Here is a 22,666-nt window from a genome sequence, read left to right as displayed (position 1 = left end):
ATTTAAATACAATTTTCCACTCAGTATTTTGTATTTTTATTTTAAATATATTTCTATGTATTTATGCCCATCTCTGTATACAGTATATATATATATATATATATATATATATATATATATATATATATATATATATATATATATATATATATATATATATATAAAACGAACAGAATCAGGCTTAATCAAGATAGGTGATCTATCATTTTAACTATCCCCAATTAAATTAACCCCGTGGACCGGACAAATACAAAACGAATGATTAAACATTATATGCGTCTCTTTTTGTATGTTTTCTAAATAAGACCGCGTGCCCATACCCAACTGTAATAGCGATTACAGCGATCTATTCTTTTAGCATTTATGTTAAGGCAAGACTTCTATTTTATTACTGTTCTGGGATTAATAATGTTTAATAATTTTAATAATGTGCTTTAATTCAAGTCAAATTCAGTTTATGCATGATTACATGATATAACTTTTTTAATACTGTATCCTAAATTGTGGATAATTAAGCTATATATCATATGCTGAAGTACATTACTGGAGTGTTAAAGATTAAAAGAAAAAAATAACAAGAACCGTACAGAACCGAAAACCGTGACCCTAAAACCGTGATACAAACCGAACCGTGGGTTTTGTGAACCGTGCCACCCCTAGTAAAGACACTATCGCAGACCCAGAAGGTAGATTCATTATTATTAAAATTTCAGCATATAACAAAGAGATATGTATTGCCAATATATACGGTCAAAATAGTGATGACGACTCCTTCTTCCACCACCTTTTTGCTGCAATAACATCGCACTCAGACACAGAACTTGTACTGGGAGGGGACTTCAACTTAGTACTTAATCCAGAATCTGACAGACGTAGTACAGCAGCTAGTTACCATACTTGCCAGTCATCTGAAACAGTAAAACAATATATGAATGATTTCGGCCTATGCAATGTCTGGCGTACTTTTCACACCACGCTCAGCGAATACACATTTTTCTCACCAATCCATCATTCTTACTCCCGGATAGACTTTTTTCTTACCAGCAATACAGTCCTGAAAGATATATGTGACAGACAAATTCACCCTATCACAATCAGTGACCATGCACCTGTCACTATGACGGTCACTGTAAAAGTTAGTGCACCACTTTTTAAATGGTGGAGACTGAATACATCATTACTAACGGACTCAGAGTTTCTAGAAGTTATTAAAAAAGATTGGACAACATTTATTGAAACAAATTACCTGCCAGGTATCTCTGCGTGCATTCTCTGGGAAACAGCAAAGGCTGTAATACGATATAATACGAAATAATAATTTCATATTCAGTACATAAAAAGAAGAAGGAAAAAGCACTCGAAACAGAACTAGAACAGAATATTAAAACTTTGGAATCAGCACATGTTGCCTCCCAAGAAAAACACCTTCTCAATGAGCTGACAAAAAGGAAAATGAAATTGCAAGAATTAAGAGACAAAAAAACTCAGTTTTACATACAGAGATTACGCTTGGACAATTTTGAACATAGTAATAAATCAAGTAAGTTTTTAGCAAACCAACTAAAACAGAATAAAGAGAAGGCAGCAATCTCTTCAGTTACAGACCCCAATGGGAAGGCAACTCATAGCCTAGGATTGATAAATAGGATATTTAGGGACTTCTATAAAAAAATGATACTCACCTAATATTAATCCAACCAATTCTGAAATAGAAGAGTTCTTAAACAACATCGACCTACCAAAATTAAATAATGAACAAATAACGGCATTAGAGTTACCTCTCTCAATAGTGGAACTTCATGATGCACTACAATGTATGCCTAACGGGAAAGCCCCAGGTCCAGATGGATTTCCAGCAGAATTCTACAAAACATTTTGGCCTCTGCTAGCACCACTATTCCATAGAATGGTTATAGAAATTAAAGAAACTGGCAGCATCCCTCCAAATATGAATTGTGCAGACATTAACCTGCTCCTCAAACCTGACAAAGATCCTGCTCTCCCCTCTAGCTATCGACCAATATCACTTATAAATGCGGACCTTAAAATCATCAGCAAGGCACTGGCTAGTAGAATTGAAAAAGTGACACCTTATATAATACATCCAGATCAAACGGGTTTCATTAAAGGCAGACAGTCCACTAACAACATGAGGAGACTAATTGGAGTAATAGACTACTGCAATTTTCAAAACAAGGAAGCCATAAAAGGCTTTTGACAGGGTCAACTGGAAATTTCTAATGGCAACCTTACTAAAATTTGAATTTCGCGAGAACTTCGTAACCTGGATTAAAATTTTATACAGTTCACCTAAAGCCTGCGCAAAAACAAATGATCAAATCTCCCCAAGCTTCACTCTCAGAAGGGGCACTAGGCAAGGTTGTCCACTTTCTCCATCACTATTTGCTATATTTATTGAACCATTGGCAGCAGCAATTCGGAATAATAATAATATCAAAGGTATTCAAACAGCAAGTATATAACCCATAAAATTAGTCTTTATGCAGATGATGTATTACTTTTTCTTCAAAATACACAGGGTTCCCTCACGGAGACGATAAGACTCATAGATAAGTTCTCCTCCATATCAGATTACTCTATTAATTGGAACAAGTCGACTACTCTTCCAATATCTTGTGACTTCCAGTCCAATCCAACTATCCCACTTCAATCTGGGAACATTAGATATCTGGGTATTAACATTTCTGCCAAGCTGTCAGTTCAGACGCAATTAAATTACAGTCCGCTGCTTAAAAAGATAGAAGATGATCTTGCACGGTGGAACAATCTACCCACATCACTTCTGGGAAGAGTAGCAACAATCAAAATGATGATCCTACCAAAAATTAACTACATGTTCTCAATGGTTCCGAGTCAACCTCCGCGGACTTGGTTTAAATCACTGGACTCCTTAATTTCAAAATATCTATGGAAATCCAAACCACCACGAATAAGTTTAAAAACTTTACAGAAACCCAAAAACTGTGGGGGTTTGGAGCTTCCCAATTTCTGCAACTACTTTCTTGCCAATAGATATATATATATATATATGTCCTAAAATGGACTACGCAAAATAACTTGGATCATAACTGGCTGGATATTGAGCAAACGTTCTGTAATGATATTCGAGTCCAGGACCTGCCATTTATCAGTCATATACTTAAACATTGCTGTTTTAAGAGCATCAACATCAGCACATCACTGACAGCCTGGTGGGAATTTCTTAGAATGAACCAAACTTCACTGGTCCCATGCAAACTGACACCCATCTGGAACAACCCTGACATCCTGTTAAATAAAAAAGTGATAAACTTCCTGGCTTGGCATAATAAAGGAATCAAGCGCCTCGAACATATAATCCAAGACAATTGCATGATATCATTTGACAAAATTACAGAAACTTATAACGTTGAGAAAAACAAATACTTAGAATATCTTCAACTTAAATCAATAATACATAATAGATGGTGCCGTAAGCAATTAGATCTGGAGCTTTCACCTAAAATAGCAAACTTCTTAATAACTCCAACTAAAAAACTACTGTCTAGGATTTACGGGCATCTAGCAGAATCTGATACAACGCTCTCACTCCCTACCCACAAATGGGAAAGGGATTTACTCATCAATCCAGACACTAACTTCTGGAGGCAAATTTGCTTGAATACCTTTCGAATGAATCAGAACTCCAACCTGCAGCTATTACAGTACAAAATTTTACACAGAACACACTACACAGGGCAGAGGATGTTCCAGATGGGTATCAGAGATACTGACATATGCCTAACTTGTAAGAAGGATGCACCAGATAATTACCTGCATGCTTTCTGGTACTGCACACCGGTCAACGAATTCTGGCAAAGGATTTGTGAAGACTTATCGACACACCTATAGGGCATCCCATCCCACCCTCCCCCTCACTCTGCCTGCTTGGGGACCTCACTGACACTAATATGGACATGAATAAATCTTGCATGCTTCTCACAGTACTAACCATTGCCAAGAAAACAATCTTTCTGAACTGGAAGTCAAAAGAGAATTTAAACATAAATCTGTTCAAAAATCTACTCTTGGATTATGTTTCCACGGAGAGAATGTCTGCCTGTAAGAAAAATCATTTGATCGATTTTGAAGATAGTTGGACTCCAATAATAAATTTTTTAATGTAATGTCGTCAGGGGTGGTGGGGCCTTGCCGTCGCCGTCCCGGGTTGGGGGCGGGGGGGCTGGGTTGTTGGAGTCCTCTGGTGTTTCTCTTGGCTGAGGGCGCGTGGTCAGTGTCTCTGGGTGGCCGCTGGCCTGGCCTGTTGGGGATGGGGGGGTTCTGCCCCCCCGGGGTGGGTGGCGCGCTGTGGGGGGGGGTTCGGGGGGTGGGGCCTCTGCGTTCCGCCTGGGCCGCTGCGCTGGGGTGCGTGGGTTCTATCTGCTGGGGCCGCTGCTCCGGCTCCCGGGCGGGTGGTCGCCCGCATGCTGGGGGGCCTGGTCTGCCCGGGCCCGTTGCCTGGTGGGGGCGGTTCGTTGTCTGCCGTTGGCGATTCCGGCGCGGGGCCCTCGTTCGCTGTGGGGTGGTTCGGGGGGGGCGGTGGGGGGAGCCTCTGCCTCGCCTGGGGGGGGGGCTGGGGTCACCCCGCCTGGCTGGACCGGCTCCCCGTTTGCCGGGGGGTCTGGAGTGGAGTTGTCCCGTCCTTGGCTGCTAGCTGGGGTCTCATCGGGCGTGGTGGGGTGGGTCTCTCCCGGTCTGCGCCTGGGGGGGGGTTCCCAGCTGCCGGGCTGCCTATGGCGCCCCTGAACACCTCGGTTGGCCGTCCCTGCCGGCTGTGCGGGGTCGGGGATGGGGACTAATGGGGGCCAGTCGGGGGGGGCCCACTCCTGGCACGCCCTTATTGCTCCCCTGGGCCCAACACCACATTTCACACAACACTAGTGGCCTGCTCGCCCACTTTTTGCACTTTAGTCATATACACAGTCCATATTACATTAGGGCCTTGGGGGTGCGGGGAGGGGGATGGGGGACTCTGCCATCTGCCAGTGGTGGGGCCCTCATACCCGAACTGCACCCACTAATTTTAATGCATTGTAGACATAAACACACAACCCTCTCACACATATATATGCACACTTCACACCAATATGGGTCGGGGAGGGGATGGGGGCTGAGGGCCCCCCCCTAACTCTCTGTCTCTGGCTCTGCGCGGGTGGGGTGGCCCACTGGGTGGAAGACCCATCATGGGGGGCCCTGGCCGGTGTGGGCGGCCTCCTCTCTTGGGCCGCGGGCCAGGTGGTGCTTGGCTCTGCTGCGCCGTGGTGGGGCCCTGGCGGGCAGTCCGGGGAATCTTGGGACACTCTGGGCCCTGCTAGGCGGATTGGGGGGTTCGGTTTGGGCTGGGCGGGGGGTCTGCCGCTCCCCGGTCGCCGCGGGTCCGCTCCCGGGTGGGGGGGGGCTCTTTGTATGGATCATCCTGCAGTGTTGGGGGGGAGGTGTGCCGGGTCGCTGGGGGGGCTGGGGGCCCTCCGGTGTGCGGGCAATAAAAAAAAAAAAAACATTTTAAATTTAAAAAAAGAGGAAGAGCGATTAATCCCATCACGAAGCCCAGCATCTCCATCATTATCACTGTCACACCTCACACACTCACTAACACAGAACTCGCTCCAATACACACATTTTATTCCCAATATACTCATGTAGCCGCCCGAGTCTGCGGCGCTCCGGCTGCCCCCTGCGCTGTGAGACACGCCGCGCTGAGAGACTCGCTGGGGACCGAACTGCACTTTAGCCTCTATTATTCTGTACAATACATAAAATATAAAAACGAAGCAGGAATTCAAGTATGTGAAATACCTCAGGAAATGTCGGACGCCCGCGCAACGCCGGCGGGAAGACGGGGCGAAATGTTGCGCGTGCTAGATTAATAGCCTTAATTACAGGTAAATAAAATTACAAACAGCATTAATCAAACGTGTTAAACCTGAAATCGTACCACAAAGAGTACCACTAGAAGTTAATTTGTCTTTACTTCAAAATAAGAACTTCCTTCAAACCACTTCGGACACATACCACCCTCCAGCAGCGTTCAGCGCCGACTAGTGAGGTGTCTGTCGCGAACGACCCGGTCAAAAGATCCGGATCCTGACCAAGAGACATTTTTATAAAACAAAACATCTCTGCAGCTCAGCGCTCCACGCTGCTCTGACTGTGACTGAAGTTTGTGTTAATGGCGTGTGAGCCGCGCGACCAATCACGTGATGAGTCAGATGGGGGGGGGGGGGTGCGCGTGCTGACGGTGTACAGGTACAGAGCACGAGGGAGGGAAAAAAGAGAGAGTGTGGTGCGCGAATAATAGGCAAGATGTTGGAAACCAGGCGGCATTTGGATGCATTTTAATAGCTATGATAACTCAAAGGCACAATGCACAGTTTGCAAGATGAAGCTGTCATTTCGATCAGGATCCACAAACAACCTTCACAGACACTTAGGAACTGCGCATCCAACAGTTCAGATGGAAGGAAAAAGACAGGCTAGCGTGCTGCTACTGCCAGAAGCCGGATCAGCCCGTCTAAGCTGAGGCACTTAGCCTTTCTGCCCCAAAGGAAATGTTAAAATATTAAACTGTTAGAAAGGTCATAGATAGTTGTTAAAGTGGATAGATACTAAAACTGTTGGATGCTGGTGTTTTGCTCATTGTAATTTCTTTATAATTTCTTTATTGTTATTCGTTATTTATGTTATTTGACTGTTAATGGTATCAAAGACAAAAACAGATTTTCCGCTATATAATGTTCAATACACGTGTAGTAGTGTGAGGTTTTTACATTTCATCTTTTTATACCAAACATGATGGTATTCAGAAAATCATGAGGTTTAGTACACATATCAATCATGCGTCATAACAGCGCTGAATCTGGCTGAGGCAGAAGTAATAAAATGAAGAGCCGTTTGGGAGCCAGAAGAGCTGACTCACTAAAAAGAGCCGAAATTCCCATCACTGGCGCAGACTGAGGAGACATTCAGTGTCACAGCCAGTTTGGGGAGATTACGGGTGCTGTCTTAGGACAATCCTAACAAATCTCAAAACAGTACTACTACAGAAGTCCCCAGACTCCCATTGTTATTTAAGAAAATAGTCATTTTTAAACCCAAAAAAGAAAAGAAGAAAAAAAAAAAAAGCACACATCACAATAATTATGTGAATGCTGTCATAAAGTAGTATAAATGGTATTAAGCATAAAAACATGCAAACAAACTTACATTTCTGGATCCCTGGTCTGGTCCTGCACTCTCCACTGTGGTCCACACTATAGCAGAAGCAGAATGACATAGTACTGCTGTATCCATTTATTTAATTGTTGTATTTTCTCCACATACATGAGTCTATAGCAGGACAGACACACATTCTGTACTCACTTCAGTTTCTCCAGTTTACAGCTGGGATCCTCCAGTAGAGCAGAGAGCAGCTTCACTCCTGAGTCTCCTGGGTGATTGTAGCTCAGGTCCAGCTCTCTCAGGTGTGAGGGGTTTGACTTCAGAGCTGAAGCCAGGGAAGAACAGCCTTCTTCTGTGACTCTACAGAATGGCAACCTGCAGAGAGACAGACAATATCTCTCCAATAAATATAAACACCTCAACACTATGAGTATTACTTTTAACTAAATGTGACGACTTCAATAAAGATTTCAGTAATTACACATTACAGTGTGGAATACCCAGTAATATTGACCTCAGTATCTCCAGTGTACAGTGTGAATCCCCCAGTCCAACAGAGAGTAGCTTCACCCCTGAATCCTGCAGGTCATTGTCACTCAGGTCCAGCTCTCTCATGTGTGAGGGGTTTGACTTCAGAGCTGAAGCCAGGGAAGAACAGCCTTCTTCTGTGACTCTACAGCCTGACACCCTGCAGAGAGACAGACAAAATTGCTCAAATAAATAAGATCACCTCACCACTATGAGTATTACTTTTAATTAAAGATGATGACTCCAATAAAGATTTCAGTAATCACACATTACAGTGTGTAATACCCAGTAATATTGACCTCAGTATCTCCAGTGTACAGTGTGAATCCCCCAGTCCAGCAGAGAGCAGCTTCGCCCCTGAATCCTGCAGGTCATTGTCACTCAGGTTCAGCTCTTTCAGCTGAGAGGAGTTTGATCTGAGAGCTGAAGCCAACACTTCACAGCATGTCTCTGTGAGTCTACAGCTGTCCAGCCTGGAAAAGGAAATGTGTTAAGATATAAATACATACACGACACACACAGGTATATCAAATTAAAAAATCAAAAGAAACAGTTTTAAGTACAATAAGACATGCAGCATATAGCTGAAATATCAGTTATTTTGTTGTTTCCTTGTCCTAGTCAGAAACACAAATAGTTTTTACTTGACATTCCCCAGCCGAGACGAACCTGCTGTTTAATGACCTTACAGGGTGAGTTACCCTGAGACTCTGTAATATATGCATAAGTATTTTTATAAAGCTCTGAGCAGCGCTGGGGCTCAGTGATCAGCACTACAGCCGACCCAGGGGTTCTAGGGTTTTGGGTTCAGTTCCTGCCTCGGATGTGTGTAAGTGTACATGTTTATGGGGGTTTGAATGTCAAGAAGAGCTTAAGTTTTTTTAATTAGTATTTTTTATATGACTTATGAATTGCTGACATCATGACTGAAATCCTTATTTTCTGTTTGCTGTATCTGAGAACCTGTAAAATTTCCAAAACACTAATCACACAATTACCAATCCTGTCAGATAGGGATGACATAGTGAAACTTTATTCGTCCCCCTGGTAAAATACTGCTGTTGCCTCTCTGATCTTGCTCTCTCTGACACACACATACAGGTCAGAGCTCAGGGTTGGCCAGCATCCAGCCCCCTGAAGCTGGGGGTTAAGGGCCTTGCTCAAGGGTCCAAAACTAGCATCACTCTGCCAGCCAGATATTTAAACCGGTGACCTTCTGACCACAGACACAGAGTCCAAACCCACTGAACCACACGCCACACTAAGAATGTTAAAAAATATACATATCCTGCAGTATCCAGAATGAAAAAAATTTTCTGGGCGTCCATATAAATACACTCTAATTGTTCTAAGATATAAAAGCAGTATCATGAATAACATCTGTACTTTTTTAGCAACAGACGTATGTAAGATCATTACATACTAACTTACAGAGCTGTCCTAGATTTCTTGATCACAGGCAGCAGCCTCTGAAGACCCTCATCTGATCTGATGTATTTCTTCAGATCAAACACATCCAGCTCCTTATCTGACATCAGTAACACAAAGGCCAGAGCTGACCACTGTGCAGGTGAGAGGTCTGCTGCTGAAAGACTTCCTGAACTCAGGTATCTTTGTACTTCCTCTATTAGAGAATTGTCACCCAGTTCATTCAGACAGTGGAACAGGTTGATGGTCCTTTCTGCAGATAAATTCTCTTGTATTTTCTCCTTGATGTACTGGGCCGTTTCCTTAATGTTATGTGAGCTGGGTCTTGTCTCTCCCAGTAGTTTTTGTAACAGAGTTTTACTGGAGTCTGTTGAGAGACCAAGGAGGAAGCGGAGGTAGAGGTCCAAGTGTCCATTCTTGCTCTTTAATGCCTGATTCACTGCAGTCTTCAGCAGGTCAGCTGATGAGTTTGACAGAAACACATAAAAAGCAGCGAGATACTCCTGGATGCTCAGATGCACAAAGCAGTACACCTTCTCCTGATACAGTCCATATTCCTCCTTAAAGACTTCTGTGCACACTCCAGAGTAAACTGAAGCTTCAGTGACATCAATGTTATTCCCAATCAGATCTAGCTCATAAAATATGAGATTGCCTTTCTCAAGGTTGTCAAAAGCCAGTTTACCAAGTTTCAAAAGGAATTCCTTGCTGTATTCCTTAAGCTTGGCTTCATAGTTTTTCATATACTTGTCCTTTTTTAAACTCGCCTGAAAGATCAGAAAGTGTGTGTACATTTCAGTCAGAGTCCTTGGAATTTCTCCCTTGTCAGTCTCACTAAAAAGCCTTTCAAGGACACTGGCTGAAATCCAGCAGAACACAGGTATGTGGCACATGATGAAGAGGCTCCTTGATGATTTCACATGTGTGATAATCCTGCTGGCCAAACTCTGATCACTAAATCTCTTCCTGAAATACTCCTCCTTCTGGGCATCACTGAACCCTCGTATCTCTGTCACCTGGTGGACACACTCAGGAGGTATCTGATTGGCTGCTGCTGGCCGGGAGGTTATCCAGAGGAGAGCGGATGGAAGCAGATTCCCCTTGATGAGGTTAGTCAACAGCACATCCAGTGATGTTTTCTTTGTTACATCAAACCAGCTCTCATTCTTCTGAAAATCTAGAGGAAGGTGACATTCATCCAGACCATCAAAGATCAACAAAACTTTGTACCTACACAGCTCAGAGGATTCAAGCGATTTCAGTTCTGGGACAAAGTGGTGAAGCAGATCAATCAGACTGTATTCATCCTTGATCAAATTCAGGTCCCGGAAAGGAAGAGCAAATATGAAGTGAATGTCCTGGTTTGCTTTTCCTTCTGCCCAGTCAAGAATAACTTTCTGCACAGAGACTGTTTTCCCGATACCTGCGACCCCTTTTGTGAGTACAGTTCTGATAGGTGTCACACGCCCATGTAAGGGTTTAAATATATCATTGCACTTGACTGTAGTATCTTCTGTTACCCTTTTCTTGGATGCTGTTTCAATCTGTCTCACTTCATGTTCATCATTGACTCCTCCAGCTCCCCCTTCAGTAATGTAGAGTTCTGTGTAAATCTCTTTGAGAAGTGTTGGCTGTCCTTCCTTAGCTTTCCCTTCAAATACACACTCAAATTTATTCTTCAGATTACATTTGATTGTGCGCTGATACCGCGACAGAAGAAGCCCTGAAATGAAATGAGAGCTTTTCAAAAAACATGTTTTACTCATTTAAGGCAAAATAAATCAAATTAAATAAATGTTAAACTGAAAAGTAATACACATGTTTTCATAAACTCTTCTTCTACGGCAAATCAAACACACACTGAATGAGGTACAGCTCTTACTCTTCTCCAGCATGTCAGCGAGATCATTTTGTTCCATGGTCCTCAGGATGTACAGTGTGATCTTCAGAGCTCCCTCTCTACCACAGGTCTTCTGCATCTGACCATCACTGTCCAGGTCATTGTCCTCCTCCAGCTGAGGCTCAGAGCATTCTGGGTCATTCTGATCCAGGTACCGTTTGAATTTCATCAGCTCATCCTTCAGAAACGTTTGAGCTTTTTTCTCCAGTAACTGAAATGAACAGTTACAGTTTAATTATTATCACTCCTGGCACCGTATCTTCATTTGTGAATTATGCTGCGTTCCATTTCAACTTGTAACTTGGAAATTCAGAGTTCCTAGTGGGAAATTTCAACTGGAACGCCCCCTGAACTCGGAATTCCAACTCATGAAGTCGGGGGAACCTACACAACCCTGACCTCAGAATTCAAAATGGCTGCACCCTTTATCAACAGAAGTTAAAGCTGTAGTTTTACAGTGTCTATAAGCAGTTCTGTATTATTTGTTGCTCATTAAATTGGTTGCACACACTGCTTTCTGTGGATGTGTTACTATGGTGTTTTCATGTGCAAAACACCACGTAAAATGTGTTATCAACTGGTATTGCTAACAATGGCTAACAATTAACCTGGCCAGAACTGGGGCCTGTTTCAGAAAGCGGGATTTTTTGCTTAGCCGGATAACTTGTCATATTTGAAGTAGTCTGGGCTAAACATAAGTGAATGAAGATGAAGGCCATTTAAACTGGGGCACATTAAATACAAAAAGTTATCAGGCTAGGCAAGAAATCCTGCTTTTTGAAACAGGTCCCTGGTTTTGCTAAATGTCTTTCCGACTTGCTGTACTGGAACGAGGGTAACTTGGGTGTGACGTCATTCCCAGCTCCGACTTCCGACCTCCGAGGTAAATGGAACGCAGCATTAGTTGTAAATATCATCAATTTTAACAGGATGAATTACTTACTGTACATCTTTAGAAGATGTCAATTTAGATAAAATTTAAGAAAATATACTTCAGTAATAAATGCACACCTTGAAGATGGATGATAAGTCTCCTTTATCTGGATGTGAATTACATCTATTCAGTCGGTCCCTGTGAATAAAACACAAATATCCAACTATTATATTTTTATCTAAATAGATGTAACTGCCTTCCACATTCTGAGTTTATTTCATTAGGGTGGCTTCCTGACATCAGCTTGCTTATGACAGTATAAGAGAAGCAGTGACATCTAGTGGCAGCACAGAGAGACAGCAGGTAGCAGCCAGGAGAGACGGTTTGGCATGTAGCTCCCAGTCACTCAATGACATTCACTGGTTACTTCTTGTAAACTGTAACATGATTTCAAACAGATTTCAACTTAATTACCATAACTATCCAGAGGGATCTGGGGGGGGACAACCCTGACCCCTGCAATTTGGGGCCCCCAGCTGATCTCAACTTTTTTTTTTTTTGCTAAAAAAACACACTTACCAAACCATTTATATATTAATTTTGATTACAATTAAATGAATAACAATATACCAATATACAAATTTTGCATGATATCGCCCCCTCCCCGATCGGTGAATTTTACCGACAGCTCTCCTGTTTCTCTTTTGGCTTCAAAAGCAGCTGGCTTAACCCCAAAGGGATTTGTTCTGTCCCTTGTTTCCAGGGTTAACACTATAATAATAATAATAATACATTTTATTTATAACGCACTTTTCATTAACAAAATCTCAAAGTGCCACATTTAAAAACAACAAAGTTAAAAATATCCATAAAATCAAAATAATATCACTACTACTAAGTATGACATCTTAGCAGTTGTATGCTTTCCTAAATAAAAAAGTCTTCAAATTTGCTTTAAAGGAGTCCAGGTTCTTTGTAACTCGCAGCTGGACAGGAAGATGGTTCCATAGCTGTGGGGCAACAGAGCAAAAAGCTCGACCTCCCATAGTACACAGCTTAATAGAGGGAACTTGAAGTAGCATACTACCTGATGATCTGAGGATGCGGTTGGAGGTTTGCAAACTCATCAAATCCTGGAGATATGAAGGTGCCAGACCATAAATACATTTATGGGTTAATAGAAGAATTTTATACTCGATCCGGGAAGACACAGGGAGCCAATGAAGAGATTTGAGGATGGGAGTAATATGTTCAAATTTCTTTGCTCTCAGTAGGATTCTTGCAGCGCTGTTTTGGATGTATTGTAACTTTTGTATGTCCTTAGCAGGAATCCTACTAAACAGTCCATTACAGTAATCCAGCCTTGATGAAATAAAGGCGTGGACAAGTTTCTCTGCATCTGGGAGGGTTAAAAGAGGGCGAAGTTTGGAGATTTTTTGTAGATGGTAAAATGATGTCTTACACAGATGTTTTATGTGGTCGCTGAAGGTCAACTGCGGATCAAACCGTACCCCCAGATTAGTAACTGAGGAGGAGAAAGTAATAGCCTGGCCATCAAAGGAGAACTGGAGTATAGGAAATGAACTTATCTGGCGTGGGGTGCCAACAAGGAGTCCCTCAGTTTTACTGCTATTCAGCTGTAGAAAATTAATGTTCATCCAAGCCTTAATTTCCTCCAGACATGCAGTGAGGTTCAGGATGGCTTCTGAGGGGTTTGGGGCAGTTTTAATGTATAGCTGCGTGTCATCAGCATAAAAATGAAAGGACAGCCCATGTCTGGTTATGACGTGCCCAAGAGGTAGCATATAGATGGTAAAAAGTATAGGACCAAGAACTGACCCTTGCGGAACACCACATGTGACATTGGACAGTCCAGATGTACATCCTCCCAACATGACTTGTTCAGTCCTTCCAGACAGGTAGGATTGGAACCACTGCAACGCAATTCCCGAGAGTCCAACTGTATTATGAAGGCGATCCAGGAGAATGGTATGGTCCACTGTATCGAACGCCGCTGACAAATCCAGGAGAATAAGCAAGGATGGTGAACCTGCATCAGCTGCCATCAGTAAATCATTTGTCACCCTAAGCAGTGCCGTTTGCGTGCTATGGGCTGAACGAAAGCCTGATTGGAACTTCTCAAACAGATTATTACATTTAAGATAGCTCTGTAGTTGGATTGCAACTGTCTTTTCTAAAACCTTTGACAAAAAAGTCAGGTTTGAGATGGGCCTGTAATTTGCAAGTACCTCTGGATCTAATGAAGGTTTCTTCAGCATCGGGCGAATGACAGCCGCTTTGAGGGAGGGTGGAACATTACCAGTTTGTAATGAAAGACTTACTAACTTCGTAATGATTGGACTGACAATAGGGATGAAGGACTTAAGCAGAACTGTCGGAATAGGATCCAGTGTGCAGGACGATGATTTCATTCCTTTCAAAATTCCATGAATGTGGCTGGTTGAGACTTCAGTGAAATATTGGAGAGATGGCAAACTCCCAAATGAAAGATTAAAGGCAGACGGTGGCAGAGAATGTGGTCCAGGCATTATGGAGCAAATGTTATTGACTTTTGATCTAAAAAAGTCAATAAAGCTATTGCATTGATCCTTAGTAACTTCAGTGATAGATCGCTGTTGTGGCTCCAAAAGATGATTAATTGTAGCAAACAGCTGCTTTGAATTGCCTTTATGTTTATTGATCTGATCTGAGTAAAACTGACGTTGCGCATCTTTCAGGGACTTAGAATAAGCCCTTTGATGGTCACGGAATGCCAGCTTATAGACAGTGAGTCCAGATTTTCTATACCGGCGCTCCAAGGCACGGCCTGCCATTTTTATTTGCCGTAGTTCTGGTGTATACCAGGGAGCAGAACGTACAAAAGTAACTTCACGTGTCCTGATTGGGGCATGGAGGTCAAAGATGCTGCTCAAAGATGCATTATAATGGTCTACCAGTTCATCTACCATTGTGATGGCAGGACAGGGAATTTGAAGTTGGAGGTCTGCAGCCATAGAGGTTAAATCAATGTGTTTCCAGTTCCGGAAGGCCATTTGGCGCTTAGGTCTTGTGATAGGCAATAGAAATGAGAAAACCATAGAGACCACCTTGTGATCAGATACACCCAGATCATAGACTTCTAAGCTTTTTAGAGTAGCTGAGTCAGAAATGACAAGATCTAAAGTGTGCCCTCTATTGTGTGTTGGGGCCTTCACATGCTGCTGGAGACCAAGGCAATCGAGCATACTCAAAAACTCTGTTGAGAGGTGACATGAAGAGTTGTCCACATGAATATTTACATCACCAACAATAACAATGTTGGATGACAATGAGCAGAGTGATGTAAGTAAGTCATGTATTTCCGGAAGAAATAAGGAATGTGGTTTGGGAGGACGATATATGAGCAATACTGTCATAGATTGAGGAGGTTTGCATTTAAAAGCTAAGCATTCCATGGTGATAAGGTCAGGCAATTGTAGAGGAAAAAGTTTCAATTCAGCCCGATGGATGACAGCCAACCCGCCTCCACGTCCAGAGCTGCGGGCTTTCTCCAGGTAGGAGACAACGCCTGCGTCCTCTCCAGGGCACATAGAGGCTAGAATGCCTGTAATACTCAGGGGTTTCCTGTCTCTAGCTGGGCTGCACCTCAGGTACCCAGCAGGCCCAGGCTCTGGTGTGACCTCTGGCAGCTCCGTAGGATCTTGTCCAGTGTGAGAGAAAAAGTGACTAGAGGGATATTTTGTAATCAGCTTTGAAATTGTATCTTTGTGCAACTAATGCAAAAGTACCTGAGTGTTAGGCAGCTGACAGCCAAGAATTTAAGCTTAAGAGAATTAAGAGTTAACCATAGTGTAGCAATATGTGCTTGAACTTTGTGCTCATTAGATTGAGCAGAAATGCAGGCTAGAGAACAGAAATGCAGGTTTAGAGGGTGTTTTTCAGACAGAGCAGGAAAATCACAAAAGGCTACAGTGAGTGGGGGCTGCTTGCAGTTGGCCAGACCCATAAGTTACAGGCTGTATAAAGTACATATGAAATGCTTATTACAAAATATCCCTCTAGTCAATTTCTCTCTCACAAGTGTTTTCCCTGGTCCCAGGTTCATAGCTCCTTAGTTCTGTGTTTGTTAATTGTTAGTTAATTCCACCTGTGTCCTCTTTCCAGTGTCTCCTCTGATTGGTTGATTGTGTTGAGTACTCACACCTGCCTTTTGTTAGTCCCCATGATCTGTGTATTTTACTGCCTGCCTGTGGTCAGTTCCCTCAGTTGGTCATTGTATCACATGCTGTTGATCCTGTGCTTTGTTCCTGTGTAGTTATTTCCCCCTTAGTTCTGCTCCCTGGGTTGCTGCTCTTTACTAGTGTCCCCTGTGTTTTGTTGTTATGACCTTTTGACCCCTCGTGGTTCCCTTATTTTCTGCTCTGTGTTTTGTTATAAATAAACCCCTGTCATCTTGGAGCCTCACTGTGGATCGTCTTCCTTTCCTCGCCTGCGCCATGTCCCGATCCCATAACAACTAGCTAATTAGTAACAGGCACTGTTCCATTAACATGTTCAAACTGAAGCATCAGTCTGAACAGAGCTAAGGAGCCCATGAGAATCTATTTATTATCAAAGCAGAAACATCCGTCCCAGAAGAAGACAATCTATTGTCCAGTCATGCTTAATCATTACAGAGCAGTAACTTTTATCCAGCTGCATGCTGAGGATTGACATTTAAAATGTACTTTTCAATCTACCTTCTAATTCCAGCTTGCAAGAAGTCAGTCTTTACAGTAATCATCATCCTTTTACCTCAGATGTGATTTATACAGAGGAGAGACGAAACTTCTGTTTACATCTTCAAAAATGATGGAATTTGCAAAAGTTTTAAAAATTTGAAATTTTAAGATTTTTTTCTTGTAGCTTGTGTCTGTGTCACGTTTCGGCAGGCAGGGAAGCAGGAGAGCAAGCCGTACTCACGGGTAATCAGGGGTTTATTAGGCAAGAGACAAACAAGCAGGAACATCCACGGACACTACAATGACGGATCTGGGGAAACTAACTGAGACACGGACTAAATGCACAAGACAGGTTGAACATAACAGGCAACAGGTGATCACAATCGGGGATTCACACGAGGTAATGAGGGGGGCGTGGCACACACGAGGACCGTACGGAGCTGGGCGTGACAGTTTGCCTGTATGTCTTTTGACTGAGAGTCTGCGTGATTTAAACACTGTTTAAATGTATATTTACCTTTGATCTGATGAAGAAGATCCCTCTCTGAAGTTGATCATGTGGTCCATTGACCAGTCACTCTTCATGGAAACACAGCTGGGTACAGGTGAGCCTGCTCTCTCCATCAGGACACTGTGGACAGCCAGAGGAAAGATCCTCATTATATAAATATAATTTATATACTGTGGACAGGGTCACATTAAATCTTTAGCTGTTTAACCTTCTGCTCTGTCGTCATGTAGTTTGTTATGCTGTGAAGCTCTTGATGCAAACATGCTTGTTTACATTTAGCTTTAATGTGAAATAAAGTGTCTCAACTAAAATGAAGGTCCCAGTATGAAAGGTTTAGTGTCACAGTTGCAGCCTCCGTTACTAGGCTTGCCTGTTGTTGCTTGATATTACATAAATTTAGCCTTAAATGGAGACCCCCAAAATAAATTTCACCAAGTTATCAATAAAAATTTTGCTGGACTGCTACTGAATACCGACAACGGGTTCTGAATGAGGCGGGTAGGAGACCGAAAATATAAACTTTATTTTACCGCATATTCAGAAAATCAGCTTGCGCCATAAAGATGTGAAAAATTGAAGAATCAGCGCTAGGTGGCAGCAGAGGACGGTGTCCAAGGAGTACAATTAAATGTATATTCTTGGAGGAGGTTAAATTTAATGAATTTAATAAATAATAAATCATGTACCCCACGGACCTTAATCAGTTAAGTTTCGAGGAAGTGAATTACGTTAAGACTGATTTATCGCTCTTTCGATAATGCTGGAACGTTTATTTTTTATGACCGTGTGTAAAGCCGTACAAACACACAGGTTCTGTCTTACCTCTCAGTTCTTTTTGTTTTACACTCCACAGTGGGGGTCACTTCAGAAGCAGCTCCCCCCATTTTTCTGCCGATCTAGACCAGTTGACTGATGCCGGGGTCTCTAAGAACACGAAGGGTAAATAGTAACATATATGCATAATATCTAGTAGGTACTTCATGCAACAGGTGCGGCCGATATATATAGGTGTGTTTATACATACATACACACATACATGTATGTCTGGGTTCTCCCAGGACTTTGTTTGAGAAACAGTATATAGCATCCGCTCTAATATACTGTATATATATAATATACTCTCAAATATAGCTTATTTTATTATGTTTTATCTGTTGACTAAAATCTTACCTTGCAATATAGAATCTTATCCGTGTTTCATGACAAAATGGAGAGTCCAGAATTAAAATACTTTCACTTTCATTTACAAACAGGAAATGCTGCGCATCAAACGCGGAAGCGGTCTAAGCAGAAATGGACACGGACTCAGTGGCCCGGCGTAGGATCTTTGGGGATATTATCCATGCGACTTAATAACAAGCAACAATAAGAGAAAGGGGACAAGCTCCCGCCGCCACCTAATTCTGTCATGACGCACATTTTGCGTTACACTTGTACATATACAGTAAAACGCGGATCTGCAGTGACACTTAATTAAATCAATAGCACACACCTTAATAACCTTTTGTATGTATAGCACAGCCGGGGGTCCTTTTTGCCAGAAAAAGCATTTCACTGTATGGTGTAGCAGCTATAACTACATGTGACAAATAAAGAATCTACATCTACAATCTACATCTACAAATCATTATCACACAGTCTTACTCATGGTTCACTATTCACATTTTCCGCCGCCAGGGACATTATATAACGCTTAACGTGAAAAGCTTATTGTGGTTTAATGTACCAAAACAGCGACCAATAATCACCAAATTTCTCACCGACATATCTGTTCATAAAGACTTTTCAGCCACTTCAGATTAATATTTTATTAGTGCTATTTCTAATATATATACATTCCTTACCGCTGGAACTGACAGTTTAAACCTCTGAGATAGCTTTTTGTAGCCTTCCCCTAAACCATGATACTGAACAATCTTTTTTTTCAGATCTTTTGAGAGATGCTTGGAGGATCCCATGCTGTCACTTCAGAGGAGAGTCAAGGAGAAGCACAACTTACAGTTGGCCACCTTCAATTCCCTTTCTCATGATTGGACACACTTGTCTGTGAAGTTCAAGGCTTAACGATCGAGCTAATCCAACCAATTTGGTGGTGCAAGTAATCAGTAATGAGCAGTTACATGCATTCAAATCAGCAAAATTACAAGCTTACCCAAATTTTTGCACAGCCAGTTTTTCACATTTGTTTCATTTTTCAAGTTTTATTGTCATATAAAGATAACAATGTCACATCATTACCTGTAATGAAATTCTTAGACTCGTGTTACCCCCAACTTTACATAAACATATAGAAAAATATACAGATAAATTGAGAAAAAAAAAGGTACAATAATAAGAAAATAACATTATTAGAAATTGTTAGTATATGCAAGTATTAAGAGATAATTTTATATTTATTAAGTATTAATAGTGCAAAATAATGCAGTGAGATATTTAGAATGTGGGGTGCAAAATTGTGCAGTGAGAATTTAAAGTGACATCGTTTAAAATGACATTATGAAGAGTCTGGCAGTTGTGGTGAGTGTATGTTGCTGTGTGCAGAATGTCAGCAGTTCAGAAGCCTGATGGCTTGTGGGTAGAAACTGTCTCTGTGTCTGCTGGTGCGGGTCTGCATGCTCCTGTACCATCTGCCTGACGGCAGGAGCGTGAAAAGTCTGTGGCTGGGGTGGCTGGGATCAGAGAGGATCCGCTGCGTCTTCCTCCTACAGCGCTGTCTGTAGAGGTCCTGCATGGCTGGCAGTTCAGTCCTGGTGATGCGCTGTGCTGATCTCACCACCCTCTGCAGAGCTTTGCGGTCCAGAGCGTTACAGCTGCCATACCAGGTGGTGATACAGCCAGACAGAATACTCTCGATGGTGCATCGGTAGAAGTTTGTGAGTATTCTGGAGTCCATGCCGAACCTTCTTAGGCGCCGTAGAAAGAAGATCCGCTGTCTTGCTGCTTTTGTGACCACACCAACATGGTGTGACCAACTCAGATCCTCGCTGATGTTGATGCCCAGGAATCTTAAGCAGCTGACTCTGGCCACCTCTGCTCCCTCGATGTGGATGGGGGTGTGGCCTCCTCCCTGCAGTCTCCTGTAGTCCACGATGCACTCCTTGGTTTTGCTGACGTTGAGCAGCAGGTTGTTATCGCGGCACCATGATGTCAGGACTCTCACCTCTGCCCTGTATGCCGACTCATCTCCATCAGAAATGCAGCCGACGATGGTGGTGTCGTCTGCAAATCGATGATGGTATTGGAGCTGTGTGTTGCTGTACAGTCGTGGGTGAATGGGGTGTACAGCAGGGGGCTGAGCACACATCCCTGGGGGGCACCAGTGCTAAGTGTCAGTGTGGATGAGGTGATGTTACCGATCTGAACCACCTGAGGTCTGTCTGTCAGGAAGTCCAGGATCCAGCTGCACAGGGAGGAACTGATGTTCAAGTTACGGAGTTTCATGACAAGTCTGGATGGTATGATGTTGAAAGCGGAGCTATAATCGATGAACAGCATCTGCACTTTTTCCGGTCCAGGTGGGAAGGGGCAGTGTGAAGTGCAATTGCTATTGCATCGTCTGTAGATCTGTTAGACCTGTAGGCAAACTGGAGTGGATCAAGTGGAGAAGGGAGTAAAGATGTGATGTGAGGTTTGACTATACGCTCAAAGCTCTTCATGGCAATGGAGGTGAGTGCTACTGGGCGATAGTCATTTAGGCAGCTCACATTAGCTTTCTTTGGGACAGGGATAATGGTGGTCGTCTTAAATCATGTTGGGACAGCAGGGAAAGGCTAAAAATGTCTGTGAAGACATCTGCCAGCTTGTGGGCGCATGCTTTGAAAACACGACCTGGGATGCTGTCTGGTCCAGGAGCTTTCCATGTGTTTACTTGTCTGAAGTATTTACACACGTCTGCCTGAGATACCTGAGGAGGACAGCTGTCCTCTTCCAGCAAAAGCTCCTGATATAGGTGTTTATCAAAGCATGCATAGAAGGTGTTCAGCTCATCAGGTAGAGAAGCAGTTAGGGTGGATTCAGGTGTTGTGGGACAGTTAAGCTAAGACAAATTTATTTCCTGGCTAAAGTAGATCTAATTAGAATAATTGTTATTGGGAGCTGGTATAGAAAGCACATGATCGGAAAAACGTGATTTTATTGGTCTGAGGTCACAGTTGAGGGCGTGGCAAGCATTTTGCGGGAACGTCCCTCAGAAATCGCAGCGTAAGGTGAATGACATGGGCTTTTGATTGAATTGATATTAAGTTTGTGAATCTGTTATAAAAAATAAATTCCACCTATTTTTTATGTAATTATATCTATGATATACAGCTGCAGTAAATTAAATAACTTAAATTGACAAAGTTTCATTTGATTTTTTTAAACAGTGTTATTTTTCAGTTGTCCCACTTTACCAAATCAATTAGGGAAAGTAGGACAGTATGTTTTAGGTAATGTGGGACAATTGGCTTTCCCAAGAAGAGAGTACATACATAATTGACAGGATGGACTCCTAAATATATTCAATAAGTATACACAATATATAAATAATAATATTTATTTATGTATGAAATGGGAAAAATTGATAACTTGAATTTGTCCTATTATTTTAGTGTATATTGGCACCAAGCCAGAGACAGACAGAACTGAAGGCTGGAAAGGTGAAGGGGCAGAGACAGACAGAACAGAAGGCTGGAAAGGTGAAGGGGCAGAGACAGACAGAACAGAAGGCTGGAAAGGTGAAGGGGCAGAGACAGACAGAACAGAAGGCTGGAAAGGTGAAGGGGCAGAGACAGACAGAACAGAAGGCTGGAAAGGTGAAGGGGCAGAGACAGACAGAACAGAAGGCTGGAAAGGTGAAGGGGCAGAGACAGACAGAACAGAAGGCTGGAAAGGTGAAGGGGCAGAGACAGACAGAACAGAAGGCTGGAAAGGTGAAGGGGCAGAGACAGACAGAACAGAAGGCTGGAAAGGTGAAGGGGCAGAGACAGACAGAACAGAAGGCTGGAAAGGTGAAGGGGCAGAGACAGACAGAACAGAAGGCTGGAAAGGTGAAGGGGCAGAGACAGACAGAACAGAAGGCTGGAAAGGTGAAGGGGCAGAGACAGACAGAACAGAAGGCTGGAAAGGTGAAGGGGCAGAGACAGACAGAACAGAAGGCTGGAAAGGTGAAGGGGCAGAGACAGACAGAACAGAAGGCTGGAAAGGTGAAGGGGCAGAGACAGACAGAACAGAAGGCTGGAAAGGTGAAGGGGCAGAGACAGACAGAACAGAAGGCTGGAAAGGTGAAGGGGCAGAGACAGACAGAACAGAAGGCTGGAAAGGTGAAGGGGCAGATTCAGCTAAATGCATGGAGTGAGGAAAGGATGGCAGGAGCAATAAATGAGTTCAAGCAACTGGAGCAGGAAATGCAGACGCCAAAGCTAAGACCTTTAGCACTGGCCTGGAATGTTCCAATGTACTCCTCAGCACAGAGTGAAGGGCATGGTTCAAGGCCATGTGCATTCAATAGGGAGAAATCCTGTGTTTTT

At 42.9% G+C, this 22,666-nt stretch overlaps 2 protein-coding genes across 2 annotated transcripts in view; both read right to left on the bottom strand.

The window, feature by feature from the left end:
- The window catches only part of LOC140588991 (NLR family CARD domain-containing protein 3-like), a 165,043-nt gene that overhangs the window by 33,387 nt on the left and 108,990 nt on the right, over positions 1–22,666 (bottom strand). The window lies entirely within an intron of this gene.
- The window catches only part of LOC140588753 (protein NLRC3-like), a 139,809-nt gene that overhangs the window by 9,176 nt on the left and 107,967 nt on the right, over positions 1–22,666 (bottom strand). The window contains exons 10-13 of the mRNA XM_072710729.1: positions 8,025–8,198; positions 7,712–7,885; positions 7,399–7,572; positions 7,243–7,289 (exon numbers count right to left, since the gene is read on the bottom strand). Coding sequence (XP_072566830.1) covers positions 7,243–7,289; positions 7,399–7,572; positions 7,712–7,885; positions 8,025–8,198 — 569 coding nt within the window. The remainder of the gene's footprint in view (positions 1–7,242; positions 7,290–7,398; positions 7,573–7,711; positions 7,886–8,024; positions 8,199–22,666) is intronic.

This window comes from Paramormyrops kingsleyae, chromosome 4 (assembly GCF_048594095.1).
Source record: "Paramormyrops kingsleyae isolate MSU_618 chromosome 4, PKINGS_0.4, whole genome shotgun sequence".
NCBI lineage: Eukaryota > Metazoa > Chordata > Actinopteri > Osteoglossiformes > Mormyridae > Paramormyrops > Paramormyrops kingsleyae.
The sequence above is the reverse complement of the archived record's forward strand: the minus strand, read 5'-3'. Positions and strand labels throughout refer to the sequence as shown.